Consider the following 13899-nt stretch of genomic DNA (forward strand, 5'->3'; position numbering starts at 1 on the left):
GCTAGTAAAGTTACCGGCTTATCCACCAAGTTTAAGCCCAATATCAGCAGGTTTAAACCATGGACCGTAGCAAAAGGCATGTGCCTAAATTATCCAAAATTGACTTTGGATAGCTACTATGACCATCTATGATGCTGGCCATACAAGGGAAGTTGCAGTCTTCCCATATTCAAACCCCTTGGTACCAACTATGGAGTCAACCATTCCCTTTACTATAGGTAAAGTAGAATAAGTTAAAATTCTGCATTCTAAAAAGTCTGTTAGATATCTAATGTTTCTGGTTACTAGAAATGCTTGGCCCGAACCTTTGACCTGAATGATGTTTTTGGCCCCAAAAATCCTGCCAAGTATTGCCATCATAACAGGCCCCAGTAATGCCTCAAATGATTAGGGATCATGCTACATGGCACTCAAGGCAACCAGTATAGTGTGGATGCCTCAAAGGGGTTGTCTCATGAAGACAACCAAGGTCAACATGCCCTATTATGGCCAATGGACTCCATAGAAGGGGGTCTGCACTCAGAACCCCCCTCTTTGAGCCAGAATGGAGAGTAGCTCTATAAGTGCGGCTCATGTCCTGACAAACTTGAGTTGTCCATGGCAGCCATTCATCTGAATGGCCGCCATGCAATACTGCATTTCTCCTGAAGCTGCCGCTGCAAAGTTTCGAGACAAAATCAGCCTAGTCTCATCAGAGATTTGAAGATCTACTAAGTACATACTTAAAGTTTTACCCATCAGAAAGAAATAGACAAAATTAAGGATTACGACTATTATTATTTTTATTTCTAGCTATAGAGTCTAGAGCAGGCTAGACTTACCTAGCTGATACAGTCATTGACTCCGGTTATGTAAGCAGTTAGAGCAGGCTAGACTTACCTAGCTGATACGGTCATTGACTCCGGTTATGTAAGCAGTTAGAGCAGGCTAGACTTACCTAGCTGATACGGTCATTGACTCCGGTTATGTAAGCAGTGACATAGATATTATACAACAGATATACTTTCTGTGCGGATAATGGGTCTATCAACTTAAAAAAGGCTTTCCTTGGCGCACATTAATAGCAGCCATCTTGTGGATCATAACTGTATTTATCCATCTTCATTGTAGACTTCTACAGCTATTCCATAACACTCTTTAGTTACCGTAAGCGCTCTGCAATAAATCTGGAGCAAGACAACAAACTTCTCCGTGCAAATGCATTTCAAAACTTCCTTCACTTTTTGAATTGTATTTTTAATTATTGAATGGAAAACTTCGATCATCTAGATCAACAACCTCTGATGTAAATATGGAATCATTGTCTCCTGTTATTATTGAATAAATATACATTTAGAGGAATTTTTTAATTAAATCATTCAAAGGGAGCAGCTGTCACTTTTACAGCCGCTCTGTTGGTTTTTTCGACATCCAGTGAAAAGTAAAATTGCAATGTCAGAGCTCTCTGGGTGTCGAGGAGGCAGACATGTTTGTTCATGGGTTTTTCAGCCCCACTTACTTGAAAACTAATTTTTCAAACATTTTATGTTTTTTGTGCAAATATTTTTCATAATTATTCAAAATTTATTCCCTGTGGGGGGGGGGGGAGCAAAATTTTACAGGGGTTTGATAGAATTTTTTTCTTATACGTATTTTTTCATTTTAAGCTTAAAAAACGCAAGGGAAGACAAAGCTGAACATGTCTGATCGCTGGGGTCACCAACACAGGGAGTCCCACTGTTCAATTGAATGGAGGTCCCGAGCCCCCTGTTCCTCCTCACTGCATGACCAGAGTGAGTCGTTTCAATGGAGCAGCAGTCAAGCATGCGCCATGTCGCTCTATTCAAAGTCTGTGAGGCTGGCAGAAACTGAAGAGCGCTGTACTCGGCATTGTCTGTCAGCTCCATAGACTTTGACTGGAGCAGCACCGCGCATCTTCGTATGCCGCTCCATTCAATGCCCTCCTCAATGTGGTCGTGCAGTGAAGTGGAATGGAGGGCTTGGGAACCCCGTTCTAGTTGTTGAGGGGGTCCTTGTGGATAAGTTGTAAATGTCCATTGTGGGAAAACCCCTTCAAGCTAAAAAAAAGGAAAGCTCTAAAGAATCTGGAGGTTCCATATAACGTTTCTGATATACTGTCAGTAAGTTTCCTAAAGGAGAAGGGAGGTTAACGCTCATGTTTAGCTTCTATTACAAGTTCAGGTTCCCATTTATAGTCATGTAGATGTTCATGATGACACTGTTTTGAGGTTTTTTGAAATTTTAAATTTGGAACATACATTTTTTTACAAGCATTATGCATATTTAAGGGTAGCTTCTGTTTCCAAATTAAGTTGCTGGTACATAAAAATTGAGAAAATGTGTTTTTGGAAATTAGAAATCGCGGTCCCTGATAAGTGCGAGTATACACAAACATGCTTCAATCACAATGACAGTATCAAATATCACAAATATTACTAGAACCTCATTCTTTTCATACGAAGCACACTTAATTCTAAAGTAAACTATGTCTTACATTCATTTTTCCCAATATTTAAACTAAATCTTTTACAAAAACATTCAACTTTTTACATTTCATTCTATATAAAAATGTTTAGGAAATGTTTTCTCAGAATTGGAAGCACATGCACAAGGGATACAAAAAAAGTGTTAAAATGTGAAGCTAGAATTTAGGTATTTAAAGAGCATCTGTCAATGAATGGTGTTATTGGATGTTTTTGCCCAAATCAAAAATCTAAGTATGTTGTAATATATTTATTTTGTACTATGTGAGATTTATTTTCGTCTTATAACCTATATTATATGGTCCTATTGCAGTTCATCAATATTTGAAATCAAAATGGCTGCTCACTAGGAATTTCACTTTTACATAATTTAACAGCTTTATCTACATCCTGACAACTGTTTAGTGAGGCCAGATTCACACGAACGAGTGCAAACTCTGACGTGAAAAATGTCAGTTTTTCAAGTCCGAGTTGCACCCATGCGGGACTTGTTTTCACGGATCTCCATAGACTTTCTATCGAGGGATCCGTGAAATAGGGCATGTTCTATTTTTTTTAACGGACCCTTCAAAAGGTCCGTTAAAACAACGGCCGTGTGAACAGCCCCATTGAAATAAATGTGTCTGTGTGATGGCCGTTGTCTTAACGGCCGTCACACTGACGTATTCTAGGTTCGTGTGAATAAGCCCTTACAGTGAACATTAGTCATAATCTTCTGAAAAAATCTACAAGCTCCAACCCATAGACTTGTTCAGATCCAAATCCTTGAATTATTTGCACCTAACTACAAATTCTAAAAACAACAGATACAGAATATAAAGGAGTACTAATAATCTATCAGTGATTCTTACTCATAAAACAGCGACTGATGCTCTTTATATTAAGAAGGGACATAACGTGTATTACAAAAATGTGAATGATAGTAGACTTAATAAGTCGATCTCTGCGGTTGAGCCTACTCAGTGATTGACAGCTATCTCTGTATACATGATCACAAAGGGAAGGCGGTCAATCCCAGAGTCGCTCCACCCACTAGACTCATAAGCCCATAGTAAGACTGAATTTAAATCAATAAATTTCCAGTTATACTGAATATTTTCCCACAAAACTACATATCAATCTACTCAGTTCTTCCTCAGTGCTCTATAACATGCTGCCCGCAGATAGAGCAACATGTTTAACATGACAGGTTCGCTTTAACAGACAGAACTTGTCTCTGCCATAAAAACACTTTATTGGCCGAGGCATAAAGTGCTCGGCTTTGAGCAGCGCTCAAAAAACAATTCAAAATTTCAAGATTCAAAAATTTCAATATTAAAAAAAAGGTAAGTAAACTTTTAAAAACTTTTGACATTTTATAGTGACATGTCAAAAGTTTTGATCGGTGGTGGTCCGAGCACGGAGACCCAAACCAATTGCTAAAACTAAGCAGCAGAAGTGCTCAGGTGACCGCTGTGCCACTTAGTATCTGATCGGCTTTCCACGGAAAGCCGAGCGAGCGGTGTACGGACTCATAGACGTTATATGAAGCCCGTACAGCGCTCAGAGGAAAGGCGTTCAGAAACGAAGCGTCACAGCGCTCACCCGAAAACTTCTACTTCGTATTAGCAATTGGTGGAGGTCTTAGTTCTTGGACCCTCAATGAACAAAAGTTTTATAAAAGCTTAGTGATTAATTAAAGATAAAATGAATCTTATATTTCACATTACGGGCTTGTTCACATGTAACAGAATTGCTGCGTATTTTCCGTCCGGAATTGCGGACCGAAAATACACAGAATACAGTAGCAGCAAAGTGGGTGAGATTTACCAAATCTTATCCACATGCTGCGTAAAATTTCCGACCAGAAATTGACCTGCGGTGCGTATTTTTTTGTACAACAGCATGTCAATTCCCGATGCGGGAAGTGGACTGAATTGCTGCATTTTTCAGAGGAGTGGTCTTCATCTCCCAACATTGAGAAAAACGCAGCAAAACCCGCACCATTTTCTGCAGTAAAAAAACGCAGGAAATGGTGCGGTTTTTCCTCAGCAGAAATCCTGCAGGTTTCTGCGGAATTGCTGCAGACATTTTCTGCAGCAATTCCGTTACGTGTGGACAAGCCCTAATAGATGAACTAATTAAGTACATATGTACCAAGATTTTTTTTAAATAATAGTGGAATGGAATCTTTTTTTTATTTTTGCAAATAGTTTATAGAAAAAGTTAAGTGACAGAAATAATTCATCACTTCTAGCCCAATCATATAAGCTCTGCCGTTTCTAAATATTGTGAATAGTGAAAGGGGTCAGCTGGATATTTTGTTACATTTTATTTTGTTTACCTGCAATATATAGTATATACATGTACAAACTGATTTATGCTGCGTTAAGGTAAACATATACAAGTTTGAAATATTGCTTGCAAATTGCACCTAGTTGCCTTGCAAAGGAATTAACAAAGGATGATATACAGAATAAATGTATTCAAAAATAGGAATTTTACTCATGTTTACAAACATACAGCAATGGATATTAAATTTACCATAACCTCTGTTATTTCTTTACAGAAATACAAATTTAGAACTGGACAAGGAAAAAAAAAAAAAGACAAAAGAAAACCAAAATGTCTAATTTCACGTGCAGGCAAAAAGGAATGCACAAAATCTTGCACACGCTCTCTCGCTCACAGACACACACATAGAACATCCACAATATAAATAGTATATGTGTATATATATTTATAACCTTAGGAATGATCCACACCTTCCCAATGCACTTTTGGTTCAGAACTATGATATGAAGAATTGACTTAAAATGTGTTTTGCCCCCTCTAGAGGCAATAAAGTGTATCACAGGGGTACCCCACAACTTCATGAAAATAACGGTTTCAGAAAATGACATCACATTTTATATTACTGGTACATTTATGCGCTCTCTATGTCTTCCAGTCATCTAACAGTAATTTATTAGTGATTCCAAAATATAAAGGCTGACAGACGCTGGTGGCAACATTTCTGCTCTCCCCATTAAGAGAATACAGGGTGCCATAAAAATTGTTTGTTGGGAAACTGGCTTGCTCCACTACCTAAATTGCTCTTGAATTGCTTATAAGGCATTTCTTTAATATACAGTGTCTTCAGATGAATGATTATTTAAAGGGGTTATCTGCTTTGGACAAACTTTTTTTTGACAAAGGAGATCCCAATGTCTGCCAGCAATCAGCGGTAATCTGTGGAGGAACCCGGCAGCAATTATTCAATTTGCCTGCAGCTTCTTCACAAGGTAAATTAAAATCAATGGTCTGTCCATGTAATGCGCGGACATGCGGTGTCCTCCGCGTTGACAGACGCCCTTTGCAGCCATTCTTCAATCAAGATAGAGGAGGGGACTCAAAATTCCCTAATGGGGTACTGATAATGGGTTTTCTAAACCAGACAACCTCATTAACAAGCCGTGATGTATAATTTTATCATATCTATTTTGCTAATTTTAACAGTACTAGGTAATGGAAAATGAGAAATGAGAAATGTTTAAATTTTGTATATTTGTGAAGACTGCTGCATACAATTTCAGCTACAGAGAGGCTCAATGATATATGATATCTGCTTATTGTCAGATCTCCGGATGGGCTACTGGTGGCCCATAGGGGGTTAAAGTAATTCAATGAGGAGAACGAACATCACTGTGTGCGGTATTGGGTGCTTACCTTTGTCAGAAGAACACCAACAAAGACTAATCTCCTCCAGATAGTTAAAATGGGCAGAGACATTGTGACGTGCATGGCCTTTACTTTAAGGGTATGTTCACTTTTGAACACCATTTTACAGTTTATATACAGATATAATCTGCATGAAAAGTTGAGTAACTTTGTAAATCCATTGCATTACTTATCTTGTATTGATCCTGAGTTACCGCCTGTATTATAGTCCAGTGCTCCATTTGCAATTCTGCTGGTTGTTATTGGAAACAGTCAACAAGCTTGTTGTCAGAGACATCAATAACAGCTTAGCTGAGCTCCTACAGTATAATGTAGTGGAATTAGTTTTTCCCACATCAGATTACTGTACCCAGGGCCAGAATTAAAGACTGCACCCCGGAATGCAAGTAATCAGAACAAGCTTTGTTCAAACATTAAACCAACAAGAAATGCTGGTAAGATTTCAGCTCCGAAGTCAGCAGAATTGTGAAGGCTGCTCTTGACTATAATATAGGCTTTAACTCAAGATCAGTACAAGATAAGAAATGCAATGTATTTACAAAGTAACTTATTTTTTTTTCTGTGTTATAGTTCTAAATCGAAACTGTAAAATGGTGGAGACTTGCTTTAAATCATGACACTGAATATCTGATCGGTTAATTTTTGCTTTAAATAAACCTGTACAATTAAAAAGCAGTACAAGATAAATAAATCAAAGTTCTAGTTTATTGTGGAACTTTGTGAAATTTTCCTTTAAAGGAGTATCTGATGTACAGTTAAAAAGCAATTCCACCTGAAATCAAGAATCCCCTATAAATATGATTTTTTAAAGGGGTAGTCCAATTTATAAAACACATTTTCATACACCCCATTACGGAATTCTGAGTTAATAGAGGGGGTCCTCTGTTCAGGATCCTCATCTCTTTTCCAGAGTGGTAAGCAGATACCAGAAGGCATCTCTCGATCTGGAGGACCTGTCCTATCCTGCAATACATAGACAAGCCATTGATATCTATGGGCACTGTGTAATGCTTAATTTCCCCTGTGGTGGCGCTGCAGAAAAATGTAAAACTTAGGATCCTCTTACATGGCCCGAGTAAACGAGCGTCGATCAACGAGACTGCTCATTGATCGGCGCTCATTTGCTCCTTTCACAAGGAGCTATGTATGGTGACGAGCGCTCGTTACTTCGCTCGCTCGTCCCCATACATTTCTATTATGTCACCTGTTTACACAGGGAAAAAGGCTGCCGACAATGATAATATTTTCGGCTGCATAAACAATACAATCAGCAGATGAACGAGCGTTTGCTCGTTCATCGGCTGATTGTTGCCCTGTGTACACAGGAAAATTATCGGGAATGAGCGTTCTGTGAATGCTCGTTTGCCTGATAATTGACCCATGTAATAGGGCCTGTGCGCCGGGTTTCCCTACAGATTACAGCTGATTGCTGGAGGTCGCAGCAGGGGGATTCTTTGTAATCATCTTATTTTCAAGGGACCCTTCTAACTAGTAGGGATTGCCCAACAAAGAGAACTTCTTTAAGTTGTTCTTTTCTGTCAAGTTGTTCTATCCACATATTTTTAGTAACCGTTGCTGGCCAAAATATGGCTGTCATTTGTCTGCGGTATAACCCAGGTTTTCAAGAGTTGCAAATGTTTAGAATATTTTAAAGCTGAATGTAAGGTGTGGCCTATTTGATGGGAGGAGTCTAAGGTGCCCTACAAGCTGTAAATCCAGCACTGAAGACAACTTATATTTATGGGTTACTTAGCTTTTTAGGTGACCTTTCCCTTTAAGAGAGCACCCGTCTTCATAAATGCCCCCTGTATATTTATGCCATCACACAAGCTTTGATCATCTTCACCAACACTCTGTACACCTGCTCATAGCTCTAGTATGTCTTTTACATAAGCGACCAGAACGTGGCAATAGTAAACAGAATATTATACTGTATATTTCCGGATAAACACGGATTTTCCTGATCAATACAAAGAAAAATATATATAATTTTACCAGTATGTGGATGTTTTTTAGCATTCGATTTAAATTAATTTTTGTGCCTGTTATTTGTGGGGGTTTTCAGCTTTCTTCTTATTTTTATACATTTTAGAATTGTAGTCCAAATAATTGAGAGAAGGTTGAAGCAATGAAATGGCTTGAATGTCTCCGGAAAGTGACGGATGTGTCCCATCTTTGTGACAGGGAGGCACTGTAAGGGAGGCTTGTCGACTCATCAGAATAAAAAAAAATAATAATACAATGTCTTATTTTCCAAGACAAAAGACAACAATATTTGAACAAAACAGTACATGAGACAGTGGAGTCTGGATTGAAGCCACTGTTAGGATATAATGGCGGGAGACCATCGTACGACATTTAGGTTATCAGTACTCGCAGAACGTCTCTTGGCCAGTTTTCGTAAGTCCTTGTACTTATCCTCACACAAGCGGTAAATAGCCTAAAAGAAATATAAGACAACACAAACATCGGGGCATCAGTGAATTTAAGATTTCAAAACACTTGTCAGCTCTCCTGACACGTCTTTTTACTAATCACTTGCATTCCCCATAAAATAACAATGCTGGAGCATATTTTGTTAACACTGCATTGCGCTGTTCCTCTCCTATTCCTCCTGTAAAAAACAGACAACTGGGTGTTACTATTTCCCTTGTCAATGGGGTGTCCCCCCACACACTTTGGCTAATCAATGTTGACAATGTCAGACTGTGTTCACAGGGGGAATGGTAACACTCAGTCGTCAATTTATACATACTTACTTATCATGTACGGAGTTCCCAGTCAGTATAATTGTCCAGAGCTGAATTCAAAATTCTGCTGGTTGTTATTGTAAATGTGGATAAGCTTGTCAACAAAAACATCATAAAAGCTTAACCTACCTCCGGGGACATGTATGGTTGTGTTTAGACAGCACCAGTTTCTTCGGGTGCTCGAGATAGGGTCCCAACCCAGTTATAGGTCAAGAAATGTATTCTGCACAACTTGATTGTATTCAACAAAGATTTTATTTCTTTAGGTAAATGCCAGTGGCTATAAGTGCAACGTTTCGGTCGTGAGACCTTCGTCGGGCACTGAGCCGTGCTGGGGACTGAATCAGCGCCCTGAAGAGCGGTAAGCCGCCATATTCAATTGCAAGCTGCGCCACTATTATCGCTATACAATCACTGATTCAGTCTCCAGCACGGCTCAGTGCCCGACGAAGGTGTCACGACCGAAACGTTGCACTTATAGCCACTGGCATTTACCTAAAGAAATAAAATCTTTGTTGAATTCAATCAAGGTGTGCAGAATACATTTCTCGACCTACCTCCGGGGACAGTTACACAAGTCATATACATTATGTAAAAGTCAGCAGTAACTGATTACAATGTATTGTCTATGGGAGAAAAGCAGCTTACCCCGCTGCAGAGGTTGGTGGAAACAAGGATAACACATATTGGATTTCACAATAATTTGTGTCCCTGGAAATTACCACTGACGGAGGTGTCGGGCAGTGTCTTAAACCCCTCTTGCTATAAACATGATCAGTCGATCTAAGAATGAATTTTTATATGTCAGAGGAGATAGCAAGTTCTGTGCAGATATTAAGCCAGCAAGGAATGCTGGAAGATTTCAGCTCTGAAGACTTCGAAATTGTTAATATAGTTCTGGAGCGTAATTTAGACTGCAAACTCAAGACCAGTACTGCAATGTGTTTACAAAGTTAATTTTATTTGTTAAATGTCGGATGTTTTTCATGGTGGACATATGCTTTAAATTTCTCCTGTCAACACTTTTTCCCATAAAATAAACATAGGAGAGTGTACAGGTCAACCAGACAATACTAGGCGCACCCAGGCCCAGCAGGAAGGGGGGGGGGTAACCAAGGCAAGCTTTTCAGGTGCCAGGGAAGGTGCCAACAAGCCACTTTACCTTAGCCAGGATATTTAAATACATAGGGGAGCAGAAAACAGAACCTTGCCTCAGGTGAAGGAAAGAGTAGCTTCGGCTCTTGGGCCATTACTATAAATAAAACACGATGGTTGGGAGGTACAAATTTTGCATTGAGACCCAAGAGCTTTCCTTTACCCCTTTGCTGTTGGCAATGAAAATCATGTTTACAAAAGTCCTGAGCAGAGATGAACACCCCCCTACTAGTCATGCAAAGCTATTTAGACAATTATATGATAAAAAAGTGATAATTATTTGCCATGTAATTGAATAAATGGCAGCACATGACAGTAGAGTGGGACTCCTCTGTGCCTTGTACTCAAGAATAATTTGCATTGCCTACAGGAAAAAATGTGGTCGCCCGGCCTGAAATAGATGACCCTAACACCGTATAGAAGACCTGTAGACTCCACTATGTTTATCTAAAAATCCTGATGAAAGTCGTATCTAAATTCCAGCTCTAAAACAACTAATTATTTTCTTCTCAATTAGTTAAAACATTTGTTTTAATGAATTTAATGTAAGGACAGGTTTTACTATGTTTCAGGACACGGTTTTTGAACATGTTGCATGCAAATAATACAGAGGTCTTTTTTTTTATCATAATCTGCCGTTAGATTTTAGAAATATTGTCTTTAAGAGAGTTTCTCCCACACATCACAGTATTACGGCATTACCGCAACTCACGGGTGACTTTAAGGTTTCCCTAGGGGAAAGAATGCGGCAAGTGACCTAGTAAAAACTCCAAGGAACCTTGCACCCATCGCAAAAAATTCAGCCAAAATAACATATTTTTATTTTTTTTACATTTGTTATCCGCGAGTCTTAGTAATGCCATGTTTATACTTCAAACCACCGATAACACTGTGATGCAGAGTGACTGTACCCTTATTGGTTTTGGCCATTTTTTTTAACTTCGAAAAATGCGCTTTAGCAACCAAAAAAGCACAAAACATACTCAATTTATTTTACCTCAAGTTTACAAGCACGGTCCCGGCTGAGGGGTTCCAATGGAAAGCTGAGGTTGTTACCTTCAGCCAGTGAGCGCAGGTCAAAATAATACTTGGCATAGACGCTGGACGGAACATTGATGTTGAACTGCAGCAATTCTAGAAACTGACGCTCCAGCTCATTCCTAAAAATAAGAAGACGACGACGGATAAAACAAATATACTGTAGTCTTAATATGACTAATGTCTGGCAAGAAAGTTTTAGTTCTACGAGCAGAAGTCACCCAGGAGTAAGGAAGATTAACGCACTATTTAACTTAATATTTATCTGATTATTGATGAACCGGAACTGCTGCAACGATCTACTTTTACAAATAGTGGCAGGTTTATTTAACTAGGTGCACCATGGAGTCAAATTACCTATTTCTTTGAACAACAATAGTTTTCAATAAACAGTAATCCGGACCGGTTACCTGCCAAAAACCTGCAGCTGACAAATCAGTTAGTTCCTCCGATACTGGTGCCATTAGTTTCGGCGCCCGATATGCAAATCAGGCCTCAGTGTCAAGTGGGTGGTTAACACTGCTCACTTGTCAAGGGGGAGTGAACCTTGCCTCTGTCAGGCTGTCCAATCAGAGTGGACAGTGTCATAGCAGTTCATGTACTCACTGCTGCCGGTGCAGATGGTGGTAGACACGCCAGAGTAAATGAGCGAAAAGGTTCACTTCCCCTTGGCAAGTTGAGGACCTCATTTGCATATTGGACGGCGAAACTTACAACACCGACATCTCAGAACCATTGGGGCTAGAAAGAAAAAAAAAAAAGCTGCAGTTCTTTAAGGAGATGACTCCGCAAGAGGTGTACTCCGTGTTGGGGAATACGTTCGTGTAGACAATTTTACTGCTCAAAAGTCCTTTTCCACCCGAGCCTTTATTTACCTTATTGCAACATCACCGGTTCAGCAGGAGTAGAAATTCTTGTCTTAGTTAAAATTTGGATGGAAAAACAGGGACCTGCTGTGCAGAAATGAGACACGAGGAACATATCTCGAAATGAAGGAACGTTAACTTACATGTCTTCAACGGTGATATCTTTCAGGATCTGACAATAGTCCACATTCCACACAGCCTGGTCATCCCAAACCTTGGAGGCAAGTAATATTGCTCCAAGTACAATCCTTTTCCAGTTTGCTGGACAAATGTCTATTTCCGCATAGGTTAACAGTCTTTCTAGATAAACCTGGAAATAAAACATGGTTTATCTATTATGGCACAGCAGGAGAAAACTGAAATAGTCTTAAGCACATTCAGGACAATAGGGTAAATTATTTCCAATTTTAATTAATTAGTTACAAGCAATCCCCAACCTGTTCAGCTTCATATTCTTGTCTAACAGGGGTAGTATTTTAGTAGTTAATAATTGTCGGGGGAAGATATACACTGTCAGCTAAATGGATTTAAAATGTGAACCATAGACGGTCATCCCTTACGGACTTTGTATGATCTGCCATGATAGGTGGATAAGGAAAGGGATATCTGCTCTGAACCAAAAAGCACAGGAGAAATAGAAGTATATATGCGGCCACCCTCGTAATGAATTTCAGAATAAAAACAGTATTTTTTCCCTTTTACTAGTGAAGAAAATTGCTCATTATGGTGGACCGATGACTTCCAAGTATTACATAGATGGTCATGGATTTCAAATGGTGCGATAGGGAAAATTAACACTTGGCCAATGATATCCAGTGTTAACAGCTTATAAGTGGGGTACCCCAGTAGTAGGTTAGCTATAGTTTCAGGGGCCAAAGTGGGCAACCCCTTTAATGTGAGTTGGGATTGTAATTGTTCCATTATGATAATACGTATAGTAAAATCAGAAATTATCTTTTTTTTAACCATGGAGAATCAGTGTAGCTGTATTCAAGAGGATCTTTTAGAAGACATGTGAATTGGGTGGACTATGTGTGTGAATGAGTTTGTAGATTCATCCAGTCCTGATGGATGTTATTTCCTAGGATACGAAATGCAGACAGTGTGACTGCCACAGTGGTGCTGCCAACCAGACACATTACGCCATGCATCATCCAGACACTTTCATTAGGACTATGCTCCATCCATCCGAGCTCATTGCCTTTAGCGTAAGATAGAGAAATGCAAATCCATAGTACTTCTTCAGAAGGAAATACTTCCGATTATATTATTTTGTTCAAGCACTGTGCTTGTTAGGCAGTACACAGTTCAGGTCAGGGTTGGACTGGTCCACCAGTGTACCAGAGGATCCTCCGATGGGCCCAGACTCTGACCCAATAATATGTCCCAAAAGGTCTAGCAGAAGACAACCCCATTTGAAGCTGACTTGGGAGTCAAGCACTTGGCACTAGTGTCTATTTAGGTAACAAATAACCTATTAGACCTTATCGACTATATGTCCTATGTGTACAATGATAACAAGTGGATGTGCAGACATTCTGTAGAGATGGTGGGTGGGCTCTCAGAATCAGTCCCTCTGTTGAGCCCATGGACCCCAATCCATCACTGGTTCAGGTTGTTGCTTCCATGCGCCTGTGGAGATCTGGTAGTGTCAATCTCTATAGAAAAGAAGGGCAGGTGTATGCACTATACCACCAGCACTTCCACCTCTTGTATATATATCTCTGGGGAAAATGCTCATCTATGGTCCTTAATGAGTAAAACCAATTACAGTGATGCACATTTTTTGTACAGTTATAGATAAGTATTTATTATGTGGTGATTTAGTAGATTTGTAAGCAGGCTATAGGGGGCGGTGAGACCTTATCTTCTTGCCGCTTTACAACCCAGTCTGCATGAAATATAGGA

The 13899-nt window shown here is 39.4% G+C and overlaps 1 protein-coding gene across 2 annotated transcripts in view; it reads right to left on the reverse strand.

Moving 5' to 3' along the window:
- Window positions 1-8002: 8002 nt before the first annotated feature.
- CCNY (cyclin Y) overlaps window positions 8003-13899 on the reverse strand; it is a 106560-nt gene continuing 100663 nt past the window's right edge. For both annotated transcript variants that reach the window (XM_075827445.1, XM_075827446.1), the window contains exons 8-10: window positions 12135-12301; window positions 11085-11247; window positions 8003-8622 (exon numbers count right to left, since the gene is read on the reverse strand). In XM_075827445.1, the coding sequence (XP_075683560.1) occupies window positions 8506-8622; window positions 11085-11247; window positions 12135-12301 (447 nt within the window). In that variant the 3' untranslated portion in view covers window positions 8003-8505. The remainder of the gene's footprint in view (window positions 8623-11084; window positions 11248-12134; window positions 12302-13899) is intronic.

This window comes from Rhinoderma darwinii, chromosome 5 (genome assembly GCF_050947455.1).
Source record: "Rhinoderma darwinii isolate aRhiDar2 chromosome 5, aRhiDar2.hap1, whole genome shotgun sequence".
Classification (NCBI taxonomy): Eukaryota; Metazoa; Chordata; class Amphibia; order Anura; family Rhinodermatidae; genus Rhinoderma; species Rhinoderma darwinii.